General features: G+C 56.4%; 1 protein-coding gene across 1 annotated transcript in view; it reads right to left on the bottom strand.

Moving 5' to 3' along the window:
* The window catches only part of CHD5 (chromodomain helicase DNA binding protein 5), a 59187-nt gene that overhangs the window by 23941 nt on the left and 18373 nt on the right, over positions 1-16873 (bottom strand). Inside the window, exons 9-18 of the mRNA XM_021707791.1 lie at positions 14882-15119; positions 14490-14701; positions 10017-10148; positions 9813-9921; positions 8746-8937; positions 8461-8661; positions 3343-3480; positions 3120-3241; positions 1883-2056; positions 1030-1171 (exon numbers count right to left, since the gene is read on the bottom strand). Coding sequence (XP_021563466.1) covers positions 1030-1171; positions 1883-2056; positions 3120-3241; positions 3343-3480; positions 8461-8661; positions 8746-8937; positions 9813-9921; positions 10017-10148; positions 14490-14701; positions 14882-15119 — 1660 coding nt within the window. The remainder of the gene's footprint in view (positions 1-1029; positions 1172-1882; positions 2057-3119; positions 3242-3342; positions 3481-8460; positions 8662-8745; positions 8938-9812; positions 9922-10016; positions 10149-14489; positions 14702-14881; positions 15120-16873) is intronic.

The raw sequence follows: 16873 nt of genomic DNA, 5'->3' as shown, positions 1-16873 counted from the left end.
GTCTGGGCGACAGTGAGACTCCAACTCAAAAAAAAAAACCACATCTCCGGTGCCCCATCAGGCCTCTGGCCTCCCTCTCGGTGACTGATCAGCCCAGCCAAATCAGGTTCAGAACCCTGCCCCGGGGTCTCACAGTGCTGAGGCTGGAGGGGACCCTGGGGTGACCCGATGCTCCCCCTTACTTTATGGATCTGAGAAGGGCCAACGAAGGAGAGGACCTGCCTGAATAGGGGATGAGGCAGGTTTCAGGAACCTCTGCTGGCACAACGGGGACTCACAACACCTCTAGTCCGCTGGTACCTACCATAATGGCCATGGGTACCGACCACAGAGGCCACAGGAGACTTACACTGATGGCCAAAGGAAACCTGCCATGGTGGTCCCAGGGAACCTACCATGATGGCACTGGGGAACCTACCATACTGGCATCAGGAACCCACCATAATAGACACAGGGAGTCTACCATGCGAGCCTCAGAAATCCACATGATGGCCTCAAGAACCTACCATGGTGGTCCCAGGGAACCGAACATACGATGGCCACAGGCAACCTACCATAATGGCCCTAGGACCCTACCATGACGGCCCTGGGAACCTACCAGGGTGGTGGACATAAGAGAATGTGCCATGGTGGCCTCAGCAATTTACCATGATGGCCCCAGGAATCTACAGTAATGGTTCCAGGAACCGACTGTGATGGGGGTCAGGGAACCTACCATGATGGCCACAGAGAAACTATACCATGATGGTCCTAGGAACCCACTAGGATGACCAGGGATCCTACCATGATGTCCCTAGGAACGTACCAGGATGGCCACAAAGAACCTACCCTGATGGCCTCAGGAACCTACCATGGTGGCCTCAGAAACTTACGATGATTGCCACAGAGAGCCCACTATGATGGCCCCAGGAACCCACCACGAGGGCCCCAGGAACCTACCATGATGGCCACAGGGAACCCACCATGATGGCCCCAGGAACCTACCATGGTGACCGTGGACAACCTACCATAGCGGCCACATGCACCTACCACGGCAGCCACAGGGAAGAGGTAGGGGTGGTTGCAACACTTCTTCAGGTCCATCATGATGTTGAGCAGCGACACCTGGTTCCCGCCCCCCTTGGAGTTGAGCGCCTCGAAGTTCCGTGTGAGGATGAACTTGTAGTACTTCCTGCAGCAGGGAACAGGGAGAGGCAGGCTGATACGCCAGGGCAGACCCACCTCCAGCAGCACCCTCTGCTCGCAGGGAGGCTGGGGCTGGGTGGCCAAGCACTCATCTAGAGAGACACCCAGAGCACCTCAAGAGGTGAGGCCACAGGACTGGAGTTACCCTACAGGTTACTCGGGGTCATTGCCAGAAGTCAGGCAGCCCAGACTTTGGTCACTAAGATCTAAGATGGAACCAGGCGCAGAGGTTCATGCCTGTAATCCCAGCACTTTGGGAGGCAGAGGCGAGAGGACTGCTCGAGCCCAGAGGTTTGAGACCAACCTGGGCAACTTGGTGAGACCTCATCCCTACAGTAAATCAAAAACATAGCCAGGTGTGGTGGCATGTGCCTGTGGTTCCAGCTACTTGGAAGTCTGAGGTGGAAGGATCACCTGAGCCCAGCAGGTTGAGGCTGCGGTGGCCATGAGCGTGCCACTGCACTCCAGCCCGGGCCACAAAGTGAGACTTCAACTCAAAAAAAAAAAGATCTGAGAGGGGGCCCCAAGAAGGAGGCACATGCAAAGGGTGAGCTGAGCGTCGGTGGGGCTGAAGGGCCTTCTCGCCCACCCGGAAAGCGACCCAGGAAGGCCAGGCCCCTCAGAAAGCAGTGGCCGAGGGGACCAGCCCGGCAGAGGGGCAGGCTGCTCCTGGGTGAGGCCCCGACAAGCCACTCACTTCTGCATCTGGCTCAGCTCCACGCGGACAATGAGTTCAGTCTTGGCTGGCATGTTCTTGAACACATCGGCCTTGAGCCGCCTGAGCATGTGTGGCCCCAGCAAGTCATGCAGCTTCTTGATCTGGTCTTCCTTAGAGATGTCGGCAAACTCCTCCAGGAAGCCCTCCAGGTTGCTGCAAGAGAGAGCTGCGGTAAGAGCCAGGAGTAGAGGACCAGAGCTGACCCAGCCCTTTGTAGAAGGAGCCAGGACTGGGAGGGGGAGGGAGGGTACAGGGGGTCCAGTCAGCGCAGGCCGGTGGTAGCCCAGGGAGCCCTGGCACAGCCCGCATGTCATCTCCATTTCTGTGTCACTCCACACGTCACAGCCCTCTCTCTCTAGGCCATATCAGACACCTTTCCATTCTCTAATCCGTCCTAGGCATGGACTCTCTGGGACTGTTAGCCGGATGACAGATAAGGAAACTGAATATGATGGGTGGCCAAAAATACAGTCCAGGTGCCAAAAGTCACCTTCAAATCTACATCTCCTAGGCTAGACATAGTGGCTCATGCCTGTAATCTCAGCACTTTGGGAGGCCTAGGAGGGAGGATCGCTTGAGCCCAGGAGTTCAAGACCAGCCTGGGCAAAATAGCAAGACCTACCAAAAAAATCAACAAATTATCCAGGCATGGTGGCATGCACCTGTAGTCTCAGCTACTTGGGAGCTGAGGAGGGAGGATCACTGGAGCCCAGGAGATTGAGGCTGCAGTGGGCAGTGACTGTGCCACCGCACTCCAGCCTGGGCGACAGAGTGAGACCCTCACCTCAAAAAAAAATCGACGACTCCTGATTACAAAATCAGCATCTTCATCCTGGTCCCCCCATCCGAGCAGGAGAGTAGTGGCAGGTGAAGACCAGGAGGTTGGGGCAGTGGGGCTCCATCCCCACCACCCAGGCCCTTGCCCTGCTGCCCTGTGAGTCACTTGGGTCTCAGTGAAGGGCAACAAACCAGCCAGGGGCGTGGAGGCAGGGCCAGGAGCCCAGACGGAGCCCCGGATGGGGCCAAGGAACGACCACGGTACCAGCTGATGTTCACAGAGCACCCCGCATGTGCCAGCACCACCACTGCCACAGGGGGTCACAGAAGGAAGCACCCTTCATGTTACCATGAAGACGCCGCAGCCCAGTAGGCCTCAGAGTCAGGACAGGCCACCCCAAGCCGCCCCGGCCTCCCCAGTCAGGCCCGGGCAACTCACTTGAACCTCTCTGGAGTCAGGAAGTTGAGGAGATGGAACAGCTCTTCCAGATTGTTCTGCAGGGGTGTTCCCGTCAGCAGCAGCTTGTAATCGATCTTGTAGCTGTTCAAGACCCTGAAAAACTTAGGGGAGCAGAGGGGAGGGCCGTCAGGGGGCCCAGGGTGGCTCTGGGAGCCAGTGGCCTGCCCACACCCCTCTCCAGGCCCTAGGCAGTGCCGGCTACCTTGGACTGGTTGTTCTTGAGCCGGTGGGCCTCGTCCACCACGAGGCAGGCCCACTCGATGGAGCCCAGGATGGCCTGGTCGATGGTGATGAGCTCGTAGGAGGTGAGCAGGACGTGGAACTTGATCTGTACTTCTTTCTGGAGGGAAGAGGGCATACGGGAAGAAACAGCTGGGTGCAGGCACAGCAAGGTCTCCAGGGACTAAGAGCCAGGAAGGAGGCGTGCACAGGGTCACACAGAGATTGCAGGGAGCTGGCCTGCCCAGGGCCAAAGAGGAGAGGGGCCCCCGAGCAGAGGGGTCAGCCAAGCGCCAGAGCAGTCCCTCGAGAGGGTGGTGGTGAGGACGGACATGGACATGGACACAGCCATGGCCACCGCTCCCAACAACACCGGGCGCTTGCGAAGGGACCCAGGCGCTTACGGGACAGGTGGCGAGGACAAGCCTGGGTGAGCACATCCCTTCTGCACTCACCTCACCCTCAAGACCACAGGAGCTAAACTGCCATTTGTCCCCAAGTCAAGCTCGTGGGGCCTCGCCAGAGCATGCCCACCCCAGGCGCCCATGGCCAGCAAATGGCAGAGCCAGGATATGAGCCCAGGAGGGGACCCTGCATTCAGGGTTAATGCCTGCAGTCGCTGAGCTGAAAGACTCACTCATTTTACGGCTGAATTTGTGTGTGTGTGCATGCGCTTGTGTGTGTGTGTGTGAGAGAGAGTTGGGGTCTCACTGTCGCCCAGGCTGGAATGCAGCGCCATGATCATGGTTCATAGCCTCCATCTCCTGAGTTCAGGTGAGCCTTCTGCCTCAGTCTCCCAAGTAGCTGGGAATACAGGTGCACACCACCATACCCAGCTAATTGTTTTATTTTTTGGAGAGGTGAGGTCTCGCTATGTTGCCCAGGCTGGTCTCGAACTCCTGGGCTCAAGCAATCCTTCCACCTCAGCCTCCCAAAGTGCTGGGATTATAGGCACGAGCCACTGTGTCCAGCTGAATTTGTTTTGTGAGTAAAGTTTCAGGAGCCACTGGAGCATGTGCTGGGGGGTTTGGAGCCCTGGCATCCCCCCTGCCCCTGCATGGTGACCACTGTCCCCTGAAGCTCCTAGGGGACTGGGGTTGGGCCTGGGTGCTGGGGCAGGGGGGAAGTCTGCATGGCCTGCACTCTTCCAGGAAGGATCCCCACACCCAAAGGAACATGACGTTGAAAACCAAATTAGGGCAGGGCAGGGTGGCTCATACCTGTAATCCCAGCACTTTGGGAGACAGAGGCGAGAGGATTGTCTGAGCCCAGGGATTTGAGACCAGCCTGGGCAATACGGTGAGACCTCGTCTCTACAATAAATCAAAAAGCTAGCCGGGGATGGCGGCTTTCCTGCATTTGAACAAGGGACCCTGCATTGTCATTTTACGCTGGGCCTACCAGTGATGGAGCCTGTCCTGGTCAAACCAAGCCTGCCTCTCTCAGCAACCCAAGTCCCCACAAGGAGTCACAGAGGGGCTGAGGGACACCTTGGGGCACAGGTGCTGCCCGTGGTGGGTTTGCGCTCAGTCTGGCCTTTCGAGCTGGGACCTTGGTCAGGCTAATCAGCCACCCGAGCACCAGTCTCCTTGCGTGCTGCCCGCCTGTGTGAGGAGTGCTTGATGAGCCAAGAGCTACACCTGTTCCTCAAAAGACCAAAACCAGAATGACCGTAAAGCCCAACAACACACCCAGAAGAAGCGAAGGTAGCGGCCTGAGGGACACCACACATCCACGTCCACGTCCACGTGGGCATGCATCATAGTTGCCATAGGTGGGAGCCACCCCAGGAGTCATCGGCAGGACACAGGAACAGATGCACAAAACATGGTCCCTTCACATGACAGGATGTTATTCAGCCTTTAAAAGGCTGACCCACGCCACGCCACAGAGGCAAGAGGATTGTCTGAGCCCAGGGATTTGAGACCAGCCTGGGTAATACGGTGAGGACGTTCTGCTGAGTGAAATGAGCCCACCACAAAGGACAAATACTGTGTGATTCCACCCAGATGAGGTCCCCAGACTGGCCCCTTCGAAATAGACAGTAGAACGGTGGCTTCCAGGGCCTAGGGGTGTGAGGCAGCAAAGAATAAGGAGTGAGTGTTTCATGGAGACAGAGTTTCCGTCTTATAAGATGAAGGAGTTCTGTAGATGGGCCGCATGACAATGTGAACATGCTTAACGCTATGAACTGTTCTCTCTCTTTTTTTTTTTTTTAAAGACATGAGTCTTACTCTGTCACCCAGGCTGGAGTGCAGTGGTGTCATCATAGTACACTGCAGCCTCGAACTCTTGGCTCAAAGCGATCCTCCTGCCCCTACCAAATAGACGGGACTTACAGACACATACACTGTGCCTGGCTGAGCTGTGCTCTTAAAAATGGTCAAGGAGGGCAACCCCTTCGGGTCCCCTTCCACTGTGGGAGCTTTTCTGTCCTCTCAATAAATCCTGCTTTCAAAAAAGAAAAATAGTCAAGATGGTAAATTTTTTTAACTGTTTTTTTTTTGGGGACAAGGTCTTGCTCTGTCACCCAGGCTGCAGTGCAGTGGCATAATCACAGCTCACTGCAGTTTCCACCTCCTGGGCTCAGGCGATTCTCCCATCTCAGCCTCCTGCACACCTGGCTAATTTTTTTTTCTTTTTTGTTTTTGTAGAGATGGAGTCTTGATTTGCTGTTGCCCAGGCTGGTCTCAAACTCCTGGCCTCAAGTGATTCTCCTGCCTCCCAAAGTACTGGGATTACAGGCATGGCCACCATGCCCAGCCAGGGTGGTTAATGTCATGTTATGTGTATTTTATCACAACTTTTCTGTTATTTTTTTGTTTGTTTTTTGAGTTGGAGTCTCACTCCATTGCCCAGGCTAGAGTGCAGTGGCAGGCTCATGGTCACCGCAGCTTCGACCTGCTGGCCTCTCAGACAATCCTTCAGCCTCAGCCTTCCAAAGTAGCTGAAACTACAGGTGTGTGCCATCACGCCCAGCTAGTTTTTCTATTTACTGTAGAAACTAGGTCTTACCAAGTTGCCCAAGCTAGTCTCGAACCCCTGAGCTCAGGCAATCCTCTCACTTCCACCTCCCAAAGTGCTGGGATTACTGTTATGAGCCACCACACCCACCTCAACTTTTTAAATAAAGTAAATAAATAATAAACAGAAGCGCTGAGTTGGTGAAGCGCCTACATGTAGCAAGATTCCAGTGTGAGCTCAGGCAAAGTTCTTGTGACTAACTGGCCCAGACGCCCATCCATCTGCAAAGTCACCTCTGGGCTCATGGACTCATTCCCTTATTCAACAATTTTTCAGCATCCCCTGAAAAACATCCCATGACTGCTCTGAGACAACAGAGAAAGTCAACATAAGAAACTCTGGAGGCCAGGCATGGTGCCTCATGCTTGTAATCCCAGCACTTTTGGGATACCAAGGTGGAAGACTGCTTGAGCCCAGGAGTTCGAGACCAGTCTGGGCAGCATAGTGAGACCTCGTCACTACAAAAAATAAAAAATAAACCAGGTGTGGTGGTGGGCACCTGCAGTCCCAGCTACTTGGGAGGCTGAGGTGGAAGGATAGCCTGAGCCCAAGAGGTCAAGGCTACAGGGAGCCATGATTGTGCACTCTAGCCCGGGTGATAGAATAAGACTCTGACCCAAAAAAAGAGAAGAAAAAGAGAAATAAATGGGAGGCCGGGCACAGTGGCTCACGCCTATAAATCCCAGTGCTTTGGGAGACCGAGGTAGATTGCCAGGAGCTTGAGGCCAGCCTGAGCAACATAGCAAGGCCTCGTCTCTATGGAAAAAAAAAAAAAAAGTTAGCTAGGCATGGTGACACATGCCTGTAGTCCCAGCTTCTAGGAAGGCTGAGGCAGGAAGATAGCTTGAGCCCAAGAGTTGGAGGCTGTGGTGAGCTATGATCCAACCTGGGTTACAGAAGGAGATCCTGTCACTGAAACAATCACTCTGGAGGGTCTGGGAGAGGATCTGTCAGCCCCTAGCATTGTAGCTAATATGAGCACTAATATCTGTGAGAAGCCAACTGCTCTGAGTCCTTGCAGGGACCACATATTCGGAATGCAGGATCTCAGGCCCACCCCAGGGCTGCTGGATCAGAACCTGCCCCTGAACAAGACTCCCTAGGAATCTGCGGACATGGTGAGGTCTGAGAGGCCCAGCCCTGCCTAGTAGTGCTCACTGACTCATTTGACTCTGAGGTGAGTCTGTCATCTCCATTTTGCTGAGATGTGGAGGCGCAGAAAGGTCATGTGACTTGCCAGAGGTCACACAGCTGGTGCACTGGGTTGAATAGTGGCTCCCTAAAACTCACACCCACCTGGAACCTTTTTGGGAAATAGAGTGTTTGCTAATGTAATTAGGTAAGATGAGGTCCCACGGAAGTAGAGCGGGCCCCCATCCAACCCAAGTAGTGCCTTTAAGATGAGAGACAGGCCGGGCTCAGGAGTTCATGCTTGTATTCCCAACACTTTGGGAGGCCAAGACAAGAAGACTGCCTGAGTCCAGGGGTTCGAGACCAGCCTGGGCAACTTGGTGACACCTCGTCTCTGCAATCAATCAAAAAATCAGCCGGGTGTGATGGTGCACACCTGTGGTTCCAGCTACTTGGAAGGCTGAAGCGGGAGGATCACCTGAGTCCAGCAGGTTGAGGCTGCAGTGGCTATGAGCGTGCCACTATACTCCAGCATGGACGAGAGTGAGACTCCAACTCAAAAAAAAAAAAAAAAGATGAGAAACAGACACAAAGGGAGGACACCATGTGATGACAGAGTAGCCGCTGCAGCCACCAAAAGCTGGAAAAAGGAAGGACCCTCCCCCCAGAGCCCTCAGAGGGAGCATGGCTCTACCCCTGCGGTGAGTTTGGACTTCCAGCCTCCAGGACTGTGAGAGAATGCTTTCTGAAGCTTTAAGCCACCCAGTCTGTGATACATGGTTACAACAGTCGCAGGAAACTGACAGCCTCTACCACAAGCCTTCACCAGCCTGCAGCCTCCACGAGAACCAGGGCTGAAGGGCCCCGAGGAACTACAGGGCGCCTGTGGTCCCCGTGCCAGAACAGGCATCTCCCCGGGGTCCTCCCTGGGGATAGGGGCTCTCACCTTCATGCGGAACACCTTCTTCCCACTCCGGATGGCGTTATCCTCAAAGGAAAACTCGTTCTCACGGATCACAGAGCGGCTCTCCTTGTCCCCCGTGTAAGTGACCACGTAGAAGTCGGGTGCCCACATCTCAAACTCACGTTCCCAATTGATGATGGTGGACAGGGGCGCGCTGACCAGGTAGGGCCCCTTGGAGTGGCCCTGGAGAGAACGAGCAGCACGGTGGGCCTGCCCGTCCCCGGCCAGTGCCAGTCCCCCCTCCCGCCCGCCCACCCACCAGCCCACCTCCTTGTACAGGGAGTAGAGGAAGACGATGGTCTGCACCGTCTTGCCCAGGCCCATCTCATCGGCCAAGATGGTGTCGGTGCCCTGGGCCCAGGAGAAGCGCAGCCAGTTGAGGCCCTCCAGCTGGTACGGGTGCAGCGTGCCCCCCGTGGAGTCGATGTACCACGGCTGCTTGTCAAACTTGACCGTGGGCTGCAGGGAAGGCAGCAGTCAGGACACGCCCCAGACCCTGGGCCCCCAGCCTTGACCCACCAGGCCTTTGCCCACACAATTCTTCCTGCCTGGAATACTCTTCCTGCTGCTCTCTGTCTTCCTAATCTTCCTCAGGTCTCAGCTGGAATGCCTCTTCCCTGAAGAAGCCCTCCCTGACTCCCAGTCTGGCTTGGGTCCTCCCACCATGTCCTCCCATGGAGGGCCTGTACCTCTCCTATCAGGAAGATCTCCCGATTTTTGAATTCTCTGACTTTGAGCCCGGCTGTCGTCACCACACTGGTCCTGCCCACAGCTTCCTCTGTGCCCCATAAAGTGCCTGGGACACGTGGATGCTTGATATGTGTTGGATGACAACAGAACGAATGCATGGCTAGAGCGCTCTCCATGCCTGCCATAACCAGCCACCCACTTGACCCTGAACAATCACCTCTGAACCTGCAGCTCAAGGCCACCTCCCCCGTGAAGTTTTCCTAATGGACCAGACCCACTGGCTGACAAGGGTCTGACAGGCCTGGGCTAGACCCTCCATGTTCTGTGTGGACCCGCCACAGTCCCCCCTAGAAGATGGAGCATCTCCTGAAACAGGCGCCCTGGGCTGATTAACCCTCATCGCCCCCAGGCCAGCCCAGGACTAGGTGCTGGCAGGCCCCCAGAGAGCTTTGCTGAGTGAACTGTCCTGGTTCCCACCCAGGGAAGACTGGTGTGGAATTAGCACACTGGCCCTTCCCACTGCCCGGTCCTCGTGGGCACAGCCATGAGGGCCCAGAGGGGAGTGGTCCTGAGAACACCCTTCCATGCCGGCCAAGCCTGGGTGAGCGGGCCAGGGCAGCCCCCTGGCTTCCCGCCCCACTCACGTCCACGATGGGCGTGTCCGGCGGCTTCTCCTGTTTATCGTCTCTCAACTTTTTGCCCTTCTTGACCAGCCTTTTGGGCAGCCTGGCATCCTCTCCCAGCATCAGCTCCCTGGGGAAGGGCGTTGGGCGCCAGTGAGCGCAGCTCAAGCCTGGGGAGGAGGCCCCCTGCCGCCCGCGTCCAGCAGCTGGATCCCCGCGGCCTACCTGTGACCCCAGTAGGCCTGCTTCAGGTTGTCGTAGTAGGGAATGTCGATGTCATCGATCTCCCACGTGCACTGGTCGTAGGGTAGGTCTTTCCACTTGATCAGGTAATGCACATCCCCCTTTTTGTCGAAGCTGGAACACAGCCAATGGGGTGGGGGGGGTCACTGGGGCAGCAGCCACAGCAGCATCTGTTGACAGGCACCTCCCAGAATGCAAAACCACTCCCGCTCACAGTCCCCTGTGGTGCCTTCCTTCATAGCTCACTGCAACCTCAAACTCCTAGGTATAACAACCCTAGCCCTCCTCCTCAGTGCAGGGCTCGGGTTCTCATTGGATCTGACCCTCATGGGGGTCATTCTCGGGAAGGTCTAGGGAGGGTAAAAGGGGGCATTCCATAGACAAAGGGGGTAGCATTTTCTAATTCTACAGCTCCCTCCTACTGGAGACCACCCAAAGCCAGCCTCTGGAAAGCCCCTTCCAGCCCTCACACTCCTGCCCAGCCAGGAGGAGGCCACCAGGACAACAGCTCCAAAGAACTGCAGCAGCTTACCCAGGGGTCACACAGCTAGTGAGAGGAGGAGGGGGCAGAGCCAGAGAGGGACACCGAGAGGCTAGGCTACCTCAGGAGCGGACAGCCAGCAGTCCAGCCTCCCATGGCGTCTGGACACAGGAATTCCGAATTTAAAAAAATTTTTTTTTTTTGAGTTGGAGTCTCACTCTGTCCCCCAGACTGGAGTGCAGTGGCCGCTTCCGGCCACCACAGCCTCGACCTGCTGGGCTCCGGCGATCCTTCCGCCTCAGCCTTCCAAGCAGCTGGAACTACAGGCGTGCGCTACCACGCCCGGCTCATTTTTGATTTATTGTAGAGATGAGGTCTCTCCAAGTTGCCCAGGCAGGTCTCGAACCCGTGGGCTCAGGCAATCCACTCACCTCAGCCTCCCAAAGGCGCAGAATTACAGGCTGAGCCACCGAGCCCAGCTTGAATTTTTAAAATTTTGAGTGGGGGTCTCATTCTGTCACCCAGGCTGGAATACAGTGGCACAATCATGGTTTACCACAGTCTCAACTTCCTAGGCTCAGGCAATCCTCCTGCCTCAGCCTCTGAAGTAGCTGGAACTACAAGCATGGGCCACCACACCCAGCTAATTTTTTTATTTTTATTTTTGTAGAGATGAGGTCTTACTACATTACCTATGCTGGTCTCTAACTCCTGAGCTCGAGCAATCCTCCTGCCTTGGCCTCCCAAAGTGCTGGGATTACAGGTGTGAGCCACTGTGCCCGGCAGATAAATTGTGAATTTCTAAGTTGGAAAGTTCTCTCTCCTGCCTATGGATTTTGTTTTTCTAACTTAAAAAACCCAAAGGATTCGAGCAGTGCCCATGCCGGGCGAGGAGCCTGACTCTGCAAAGTAGGCAAGAATGCAGTTGCTGCAGGTGGGGTGGCTTCTTCCAGGGACACAGGAACCCAGTGATCACACCTAGCAGCACACAGCTTGGTTCTGACCACTGAGAGGATCCTCACGGCCTCCCACCCCACTTGGGTTGTTGGGAAACCACCAGAGGGGAGCTCTGCACGGCCGGGGGGCCATGGTTCCCAACATGGTAGGGTCCAGGCACACAGATCAGGTGAGCCGTGTCCGCAGAGAGCCTGGGGATCATTAAGAGAAAGACCAATCCCTCGTCACCATGAAAGCCGACAGATTTTTTTCAGTAAGTAACTGGTTGTTTCACAGACTTTAAGGAATAAATCTTGGGAAGATTCACCAGTCCCGCCTTGGAGGAAGAGAGAAAAAAATACCACGTGTTTTTCGCATGCTATTTTTCTTAACCTTTTAGAGACATGGTCTCACTCTGTTGCCCAGGCTGAAGTACAATGGTGCCTTCATAACTCACTGCAGCCTCAAACTCTAGTCCCAAGTGATCCTTTCATCTCAGCCTCATGCATTTTAACAAAGGTCAAAAATGATGGGTCAGGCCAGGCACGGTGACTCAGCCTTTAATCCCAGCACTTCGGGAGGCGAGGCGAGAGGACTGCCTGAGTCTGGGGGTTCAAGACCAGCCTGGGCGACTTGGTGACACCTCGTCTCCATAATAAATCACAAAAGCTAGCCGGGTAGGGTGGTGTGTGTCTGTAGTTCCAGCTACTTGGAAGGCTGAGGTGGAAGAATCGCCTAAGCCCAGCTAGTCGAGGTTGCAGTGGCCATGAGCGTGCCACCACACTCCAGCCTGGGCAACAAGAGTGAGACTCCAACTCAAAAAAAAAAAAATGATGGGTCAGTTCAGTGCACAGCATGGGTTCTCACTGGATCTAACTCTCATAGAGGTCATTCTCAGGAAGGTCTAGGGAGGCAGGAGGGGGCATTCCATAGTCAAAGGGGGCAGCATTGTCTTATTCTACAGCCCCCTCCTACTGAAGACCACCCAAAGCCAGCCTCTGGCAAGCCCCTCCAGCCCTCACAGCAACCCACTTGACTCAAGGGCCTCAAAGCCCCGGAAAGGGGAGCTGGGTCCAGAGCCAGAGCCTCCGGCCTGGGTTCTTGGCCTCCTCTCCACGCAGTGACTGCTGTAGCAGGACGCGCCGAGTGGGGAAAGCCCCAGAGTAAGCCCCCATAGGCAGAGCCCATGAAGTTGAGGCCCAGGTGGGGAAGTTCCAAGCCACCACCTCGCAGCAGGCACCTCAGCTCCCACCCCAGGTGTCCATCGGCCGCCCACTGTTCCCGAGCACCGGAGCTAAAGCATCAGCAAGCATTCCCACCACCCACCAGATCAAAGCCAAAGCCCACGGGCCTCTTGCCTCAGACCTCTCATCCTGGTCTCCTGTAGCCTCTGATGACTAAGTCACATGGGGATTTCCAGACTGCTCCACAAAGAGTCTTGCTTCTGTCCTGAGAGAGCACTGGGCACCAGTCCCGGCTCCATCACCTGTTGGCCGTGTGACTTTTGACAAGTGACTTAACCTTGCTGTGTCTGTTCTCACATCAGTAAAAGGGAGGTGAAAATAAAATGTCTACCACCTCTTGGGTAGTTCGCACTCAGCAGCGTTGGCTGTTGTCATAAACATGGAGGACGTGTGCACACCCCCACACCTCAGGCCTCCCTGGTCCTCAGAACCCTCCTGCCGACATCAAGCACTAACGCAGAACAAGCTTTTCTCTCTGTCTCCAAGGTGGGACAGGTGGCTCACCCCAGATTTCCTCTCCAAAGTCTGGATAACAACCGATTTTTTACTGAAAAAAAAAATCCATCAGTTTCCATGGCGACTGGGGATTGGTCATTCTCTTAATGGCCTCAGGTTCGTGGCCCAGACACCATGTCAGGGAGGGCCCTGACTCAGGCAAATTTCACAGGTTGTTCACCGTGTTCCCTCTTCATGTATATGACACACCTGGAGCCCATGAACACGTGTGCTGAATGTGCCCGTGTACATATGACACACGTGCCCGTGTGACATAAGTGCTGAGTGTGCCGTGTGCATGTGACACTTGTGCTAAGTGTGCCCATGTGCATAACCAAAGGACAGACTGAAAGGTGAAAAGTCACTTTGTTTTGTTCCTAAATCTTAACCCAATAATGAGAAAGTAAAAACTGTGTCCTGCAAGAACATACACTCTAGATAAAGATTAACTTTGCTATGGGTTCTTGGCCTCCTCTCCACGCAGTGACTGCTGTAGCAGGACGCGCCGAGTGGGGAAAGCCCCAGAGTAAGCCCCCATAGGCAGAGCCCATGAAGTTGAGGCCCAGGTGGGGAAGTTCCAAGCCACCACCTCGCAGCAGGCACCTCAGCTCCCACCCCAGGTGTCCATTGTCTTTCCAGAAACCCAAATCCCTCAAGCCTAACCAGTATCCGCCCACTGTCGTCTTAAAACAACCCCTGAAGGTGATAAGACCGTGCTACCCAGTGCCGGGGAACCAGACCCCCTTCCCTCCTCAGGGTCTGCAAATCATCTGCAAGTGGTCAGCAAGGAAGTCACAGCAGTCACGTCTACCTGATTGCAACATCTCCAGGGGAAAGGGTTTAAGCCAGAGCAGCTTGGGGGGCTACAGGGCTACACTCATCTTGGAGTGCTGGCCCTCTTCCTTTCTGTGGGAAGAACTTTCCTTCAACAAATCTTTTCCTCCTTCATACCCTTGCGTGTTGCAAATCTTTGTGCGACTCGGATCTCCGGTTACCAGAGCACACCCCCGGCATGCCAGCCCTGGCAGTGCTGCACTCCTGACCCTAACACATGTGACACGTGTGCTGTGTGCATGTGACGTGTGTTGACTGTGCCATGTGCACATGACACGTGTGCTGAGTGTGCTGTGCACGTGACAATGCTTGGCTGGAGTCAACTCGCCTGCAGTGGGAGCCCCAGGCCTCTTCCGCCTGCCCTTGCAGTGCCCACATGTGCCCAGCCCCACACCTAGCTTACAGGGTGAGGGAGCCACGCCCAGCCCTGTGGTGCCCATGGGTGGTGTGCAGAACAGGCCGCACCTGTGGTTCAGGATGCGGTGGATCATCATCCACTCGGGCTTGATGCCGTAGCGGTAGAAGCGCTCCTCCATCTTGGCGTACAGCGGGTCCTTGCTCTTCCGCTTCTCGCTCTTGCCGTCCTCGTCCCCGGAGCCGTAGTCGAAGGGCGGCGGCTCGTCCATGTCGTTCTTTCTTTGGTAGTTGCGGTACATCACCGTGTGGTACAGCTCAAGCTGCTCGTGGAGGGGCACGCGTCACCGGGGAGGCGGGGCACGGCCCCCGTGTCTCCCCACCCAGTCCCCCAGCCCGGCTGCAGGCAGGACAGCCTCCCCCCTTCCCAGCCACCCTCAGTCCGGGCGCAGACACAGGGTCCCGAGGCTTATGCCAGGCCCAAGCCTGCCTGGGCGCCTCACCTGCAGCTCCTTCACCCAGGAGCAGTGCCAGTAGGAAAGCCCAGCCCACTTGACAAAGAACTCCCTCTCGGGGATGCCCTCCAGGGCCTTGGGCGGGGGGATGCTGGGTTCCACGTCAGGCCCCGGCAGCCCCACCATGAAGGGTGCCGGGGGCTCCGTCCACCTCCAGTGCAGGATCCGCTGCACCTTGCCCTTCAGTGGGGGGCACTGTGGACAGAGGAGGGTCCCCAAGTTCAGGACTGAGCCCCGCAGGGCCTCACCCTGAAGCTCCCTGACAGCAGGCTGCCACCCAGGCTCCCTCCCACTGGTGACACTGGCCCAAGTCAGAACAGCACCCCAGCAATGCCATGACATCCGCCCCTGTCTTCAGAAACCACACGGGGGAGAAACGGAGGCCCGCTCAACGAGGCACAGCAGAGCAGGGAGCAGAATCCAAGACTCAGGTCGCCCCCTCTGTGGGCCTTCCCACCACTCCAAACGTCGCATCCTAGTGTGATCCACAGCAGCCAGGGAGCAGGGCCCCGGCCCGGAGCTCAGGGGCACGCCAGCCCTGTCCACCAGCTCTCACCTGAACAGGGCCACACCCAGGCAGAGCCACACCCAGGCAACCTGCATCTGGGACAATAAGACCTGGTCTCTGCCAGCCCAGGGACATGCTGCAGGGGCCACTGACCCCTGGCTGGCAAAGGTGAGAACTGCAGTAGCTACAAACACTTATCTGTGGCCCTGAGCATGCTGTCCCTGAGCAGTGGATTCTGAGCCTAGCTGACTCAGAATTCAAAGTCAAAGGCCACAGGCAAAGGCTGCGATTCTGAGCCTGGCCAGACAGGGTGGGGATGACAGGTTCAAGGAGACAGCTCTGTTGGGGAGGGAAGGTACGGCCAGCCCCCTGTCCTCGTACTCCTCAGCCTGTTTTCTCATCTGGAAAATGGGCCCACTCTTCCTCCACAGACAGGGCTATTTGGGTGTCAAATCACACCTGAAGACATTCTGGAGGTGCGGTGTGCAAAGCCCAGAGGCAACCTTGGCCTCTAGGACAGCAAAGGCCAAGAGACGGAGGAAGAGGAGGAGGAGATAGGAAGGCAGAAGAGTCTCCCCCACTGGCTCTGGGGGGCCATTCCTTCCCAGACTGTGGGCTCCCAGCCCTCCTCCCCATCTCAACCGTGCAGAGAAGGACCCGGGAGGAACTCGGCCCCTGCCTCCCCTCCCATCCCCAGGGCTTCCAGTCAGTTTCAGGAAAGCACAGAAATCTGCACCCATCAAAAGGTTCCTCCCCAGACACCTGCACAGACATGACATGCATGCGCGCGGGTGCATGTGCAAACACATACCCACACACAAAACGCAAGCCCCGCTGCACATGGGATGACCAAGGGCTGACCGCAGCACAACCCAGGACCCGGGGCTTGGGGGTCAAGCTCTGGGGGAGGAGCCAGAGCATGGGGCCTTTGAACGCCTCCTGTGATCAGGGACTGAGGGGCGAGAGAGCCAGTGCCACTTCCGCAGAAACCGAGGCTCGGGCCCCCGAAGCCCCCTACCCTCTCGCTACCCCCAGCCCTGGGAGAGAAGCCAGGTCCAGGGTGGCTCTAGAGACGTGGGCCCGAGACGACAGTCCTGCAACTGCATGCCCTTAGGCAAGTCACTTTACCTCCTGAGCCTCCATGTTCGCATCTAAAACTGGGAATAACAAAACCCCCGGTGCGGGAACACTCAGTAAGGGTAAAGGGCGAAAATGTACGTGAAGCACTTGGTGCAGAGCAAATGCTCGCTAAACAGTGCTCGTGGTGTTCGCATGACCGCCACACCGGCTGTCCTTCCACAACGGCTCCCGCTCCCCTCCGGAAACTGCATCTCAAGGCGGAGTCTCCCGCGGATTTAGCAGAGCAGGCGTGAGAGGCGGGGCGGGTAGTGGGCGGGGCCTCGATCTTCGAGGGCGGGGCTATGTGGGACGGGCCGGCGGGGCAAAGCCTGGGCGAGGCGGGGCCGGGGGGG

Source organism: Carlito syrichta, unplaced genomic scaffold (genome assembly GCF_000164805.1).
Source record: "Carlito syrichta isolate Samal-C Ts95f unplaced genomic scaffold, Tarsius_syrichta-2.0.1 Scaffold126411, whole genome shotgun sequence".
Lineage (NCBI taxonomy): Eukaryota > Metazoa > Chordata > Mammalia > Primates > Tarsiidae > Carlito > Carlito syrichta.
Note: the sequence above shows the minus strand (reverse complement) of the source record. Positions and strands in the feature narration are given on the sequence as shown.